The 4,818-nt window shown below is 41.0% G+C and overlaps 1 protein-coding gene across 1 annotated transcript; it reads left to right on the top strand.

The window, feature by feature from the left end:
* Window positions 1–409: 409 nt before the first annotated feature.
* LOC141372231 (acyl-CoA-binding domain-containing protein 5-like) lies at window positions 410–4,415 on the top strand (the record flags this gene model as incomplete). The annotated part of the gene is made up of 2 exons (XM_073890741.1): window positions 410–671; window positions 4,104–4,415. Coding segments are annotated over 2 exons (504 nt in total), but the record flags the coding sequence as incomplete, so codon positions are not given.
* Window positions 4,416–4,818: the final 403 nt, after the last annotated feature.

Raw genomic sequence — 4,818 nt, 5'->3', positions numbered from 1 at the left:
CTTCTTTCACTCCCTTACCAAGACTAAGAAGCCTCTTGCAGACAGAGATTTTTAACTCTTTCTTCATCTTATCCTTAGAGTTTAGCATAGTAACTAGAATAAGAGTAGACATTTTTAACCGTCTGAGCCACTCAGGTGTTCCCAAGATTAGACATTTTTTAAAAAATCTCTTGGATGAATGACTGACCCATGAGAACAATTCATTGTCAAAACTACTCAAGTCTTTGCTCACGGCTAAATCATTTCCGTCCCGTTTCTTCCCGACACAAAGGAAGCAGTAGATGAATACCGTTTTAGAAAAATATTTCCTATCATAACATGAAAAAAGTTTTATAGGAACAGTAATTCTTCTATTATCGTAAAAACTTATGTTTATAGCTTTTACCTAAGTATTGTTTTAAATTTGTAGTCTTTAGACAGCTTTACATCAAACAACGGACCATTTCGATATTACCTGGATGGTGATCCCAATCAGCCCGTGGAAAATTCTGCTTTTCCTGAAGAAGGATCTCCTGGAAATGGCAACATTGGGGAACTGCAGGTGGTAGCCGTTGAAGGAAAAGGTGAAGTAAAGCATGGAGGAGAAGATGGCCGGAGTAACAGCGGAGCACCACACCGTGAGAGACAGGGTGGAGAAAATGGGGACTGCCCTAACGTCAGAAGCGGGAGAGGTGTGTATTCTTTTTTGTTCTCACTGACTCTTTATAAACGAATTAGTAAAACGGGAAAGTTTCAGATGGGAGAGACGTTAGAACTATCCACCTACAAAGGAGATGTTAAAAATTATCCTTACATAACATATGACCATTTTTCTTTATGCCTGGTTCTCTCCTTTGATTCTAGGAGGCATAGTAGTTTGGTCTCTGAAGGTACCGGTTGGGGGGGTGGGGAACATCCCTATTTCTCCATCTTTCATGCAGTTTTCCGAGGTAGCCAAATTTATGTTCTGTCACCCCCCTTCCCCCGAGCAATTGCTTACAGGTTCCTCTAGCTGCGTTTCTGCTTTTATTTGCTACTGTAGGTAAAAATTTGAATTCTGTCTTTTCCACATTTCCTTACTTAAATGAAAAGATAGCTGACAAATCAAGAAGTAGAGATAAAGAACATTTAACAATACAAAGGTAAACATTAAGAATAGTACTGTGGTCAGGTAACAGAATAGAGTTGAATGGGGAAGAAAAGTAAGTATGTGTTAATTTATAATTGTTCAAAGTTAGGAATGAATAGGTACTGTCCAAAAAGAGAATTAACAGAAAGATAAATACCATATGATCTCATATGTAGAGTCTAAGAAAAAAGACTAAGCTTATAGACAGAGAATAGATAGATTGATCACTGCCAGAGGCCGAGGTGCAGGGGATGTGAAATGGGACAAGGGTCAAAGGTAAAAACTTCCACTTCTAAAATAAGGAAGTCATGGGGATATGATGTACAGCATGGTGACGATCATGAATCATACTGTATTGGGTATTTGAAAGTTGCTAAGATAGTAAATTTTAAAAGATACCACAAGGAAAAACAATCTGTAACTGTATGGTGACAGATATTAACTGGACTTACTGTGGTGATTATTTTGCAATATATACAAATATTAAATCATGATGTTATTCGCTGAAAAAAAGGAAAATCCCTATATAATTTCATGAGAGCATAAAAAGTGAAAGGATTATCTGTGTGTCCGGTTGAAAAAAATCTGCATAAAACAAATGAAGACATAGGGGGAAAAAAGAGAGAAGTGATGGTATTAAGAAAATTATTGTTTAGGGCTCCTGGGTGGCTCAGTTGGTTAAGTGTCTGCGTTCAGCTCAGGTCATGATCCCAGGGTCCTGGGATCGAGTCCCGCATCGGGCTCCCTGCTCAGCGGGGAGTCTGCTCCCTCTCTCTCTGCCCCTCCCCTCTGCTCGTGCTCTCTCTCAAATATATAAATAAAATATTTAAGAAAAAGAAAGAAAATTATTGTTCAAATACTAGCCATTTGAACACGTACCAAATGGTAAATATTAAACGAAGAAGAGAAAGATCACAACCTATTACTAGAGCCTTGGATTCAGGTCCCTTTCTTTAAGCAGTTTACCAAAATTGTATGTATGAAAGGCTTCCAATTTATTTTTTTTAAGATTTTATTTATTTATTTGAGAGAGAGAGAATGAGAGATAGAGAGCGTGCGAGGGAAGAGAGTCAGAGGGAGAAGCAGACTCCCCGCTGAGCGGGGAGCCCGCTGTGGGACTCGATCCCGGGACTCCAGGGTCATGACCTGAGCCGAAGGCAGTTGCGTAACCAACTGAGCCACCCAGGCGCCCAAAAGGCTTCCGATTTATAACCTGACTTCACCCCACCTATAAAACACCACAACTCCCGGCAATCACAGGGGTTCATAAAAGTGCCAGACCCTGAAGTTAAGCTTCACGAGCTTCACAGTAAATCTGCCTCAGCATTGAACAAGTATTATTGAGCTGTTCTTTGTCAGGCTCTGTTCTGGGTTCCTGGGGATGCTGTAGAGAACGAGATAGTCCCTCCTTCCACAGAGCTCATGTTCTAGTAAAGGGGAGCTGACAGTGAATAAGCAAATAATTCAGATTGGTTGCAAATGGTGATAAGTGCTCCAAAAGGAAAAAAATGAATCGTTGGATTGCGTGACTGGAGGTGGGGATTACCATCACATGGGAATGGTCTGATTAATCCTGTCTTTGTGAAGGCTGGTTTGAAAGCTGACTGTGACATAGGATATGGTAAAGTGAGCAGAGATGGGACTAATTCTCTAGGGCCTTCTGTACCCTCCGACAGGCCCTCACAGAATATCTCAGTCTCTTAGGGATGCAGGAAAAAACCAAGCCTCCAACCAGATTTCCCACTTTTTTCCCCCTTGCAAATTCCATACCAATAGCTGAAGTGGTCCTTTCCTGAAAGCTGAAGAACCACTTCAAAACTTACTTCCCTTCAATACAAGAGTAAAGTCTTGAAATGGCATAAGCACCTCGGTGTTCTCTTTGGGGTTTCACCTGGTAAACAGCCCCAGTTCCGTTTCTCTAGCAAGACCACTTTTACAAAAACACTGCTTGAAGCAAGCTCACCTTTGGGAATCCTGCTGCCGCTCTAGGGTTCCAGGGTGCCACAGGGCAACGAGGTAAACAGTTTCCTATTTATTATTTAAAACAAACAAACAAAACTTACCCGCTGTATTAGCAAACAGATAAGAACTTGTAATATTCCATTTCTGCACAGTAGTACTTTTTATATGCTGCAATGTAAAACTGTTACAGCCTTTCTGAAAAATAACTTGGCAACACTCATTGAGAACCTCTACAAAGGGGCGCCTGCATGGCTCAGTGGGTTGGGCATCTGCCTTCAGCTCAGGTAATGATCCCAGTGTTCTGGGATCGAGCCCTGCATCAGGCACCCTCAGTGAGGAGTCTGCTTCTCCCTCTCCCTCTGCTCCTCCCCCTGCTCATGCTCTCTCTGGCTCTCAAAAAAAAAAAAAAAAAAAAAAGAACCTCTACAGAGTTGTCATCCTTTGACCCAGTAATTCTTCCTTTTTGATTCTGTTTTTCCTAAAGAAATCAGAAATTTGGGCAAGAATTTATTTTTTAATTTTTAATTTTTTAAAAAAGATTTTATTTATTTATGTGACAGAGAGAGAGACAGCAAGAGCAGGAACACAAGCAGGGGGAGTGGGAGAGGGAGAAGCAGGCTTCCCGCCGAGCAGAGAGCCCGATGTGGGGCTCGATCCCAGGACCCTGATACCATGACCTGAGCTGAAGCCAGACACCTAACGACTGAGCCACCCAGGTGCCCCATTAGTAAGGAATTTTTGAGAATGCACCCCAAGTATGTAAATTATGTGTGAATTACATGCATTTCGTCATGTGCTAGTGTAATAAGTACATTATAAAACCTTAGCAAGAAAAACATTGAGTATATTAATACAAATAGAAGCTTATATATCTACTTCTTTTCTCTCTGTCTTTTGTGTACTTCCTGATTGCTTCCACTCCACTTTGGAGATTTAGAACTCAAAGAAATAATAGAGGAAAATGAGTAAAACGCACTGTTGCTACTTCTATAACAATTATTTAAAACTCCCTTATTTTGCTGTCTTAAAATAGGGCATACACTGCCATACATGAGCGAAGGACCCAAGGGTCGGCAAGTAGGAAGCAGAGGTGATGGGGAACGCTGGGGCTCCAACAGAGGGTCAAGAGGCAGCCTCAATGAACAGATTGGTCTCGTCCTCCTGCGCCTGCAGGAGGACATGCAGAACATCCTTCAGAGACTTCATAAACTGGAAACACTAACGGCTTCGCAGGTGAGCTTTCGAATTTGTGTTCCTCCACTGCCGATCCTGTAAAACAGCAGATAAGTGTAATCTGTGTTGATCAGATTTACACAAATCAATGTAATGTAATGATTTTTAAAACAATAAAAAAGACAGGAGTGCTTGCCTGGCACAGTCGATAGAACATGCAACGCTTGATCTCTGTGTTGTGAGTTCAAGCCCCATGTAGGGCAGAGAGATTACTTTTAAAAAATAAAGTAATTTTAAAAAATTAAATAAAAAGGATCTACGTTTGAAAATATTGTTTACTTAAGAAAAGACTTACCCAGGGGTGCCTGGCTGGCTCAGTCGGTAGAGCATGCGTCTCTTGATCTCAGGGTTGTAAGTTTGGTCCCCATGTTGGGTGTAGAGATTACTTTAAAACAAAACAAAACAAAGTCTTGAAAAAAAAAGGCTGACCCAAAAGCGAACTGCCACTTAATAAAAAAAGTTTTCTAATGTAAAATTACCAGTACCATGTTGGAGGTAGAAGTAGGGTAGCTTAG

The sequence above is a fragment of the Callorhinus ursinus genome, unplaced genomic scaffold, assembly GCF_003265705.2.
Source record: "Callorhinus ursinus isolate GAN/ISIS: 27379988/994484 unplaced genomic scaffold, GSC_fseal_2.0 scaffold3351, whole genome shotgun sequence".
Taxonomy (NCBI): domain Eukaryota; kingdom Metazoa; phylum Chordata; class Mammalia; order Carnivora; family Otariidae; genus Callorhinus; species Callorhinus ursinus.
The sequence above is the reverse complement of the archived record's forward strand: the minus strand, read 5'-3'. Positions and strand labels throughout refer to the sequence as shown.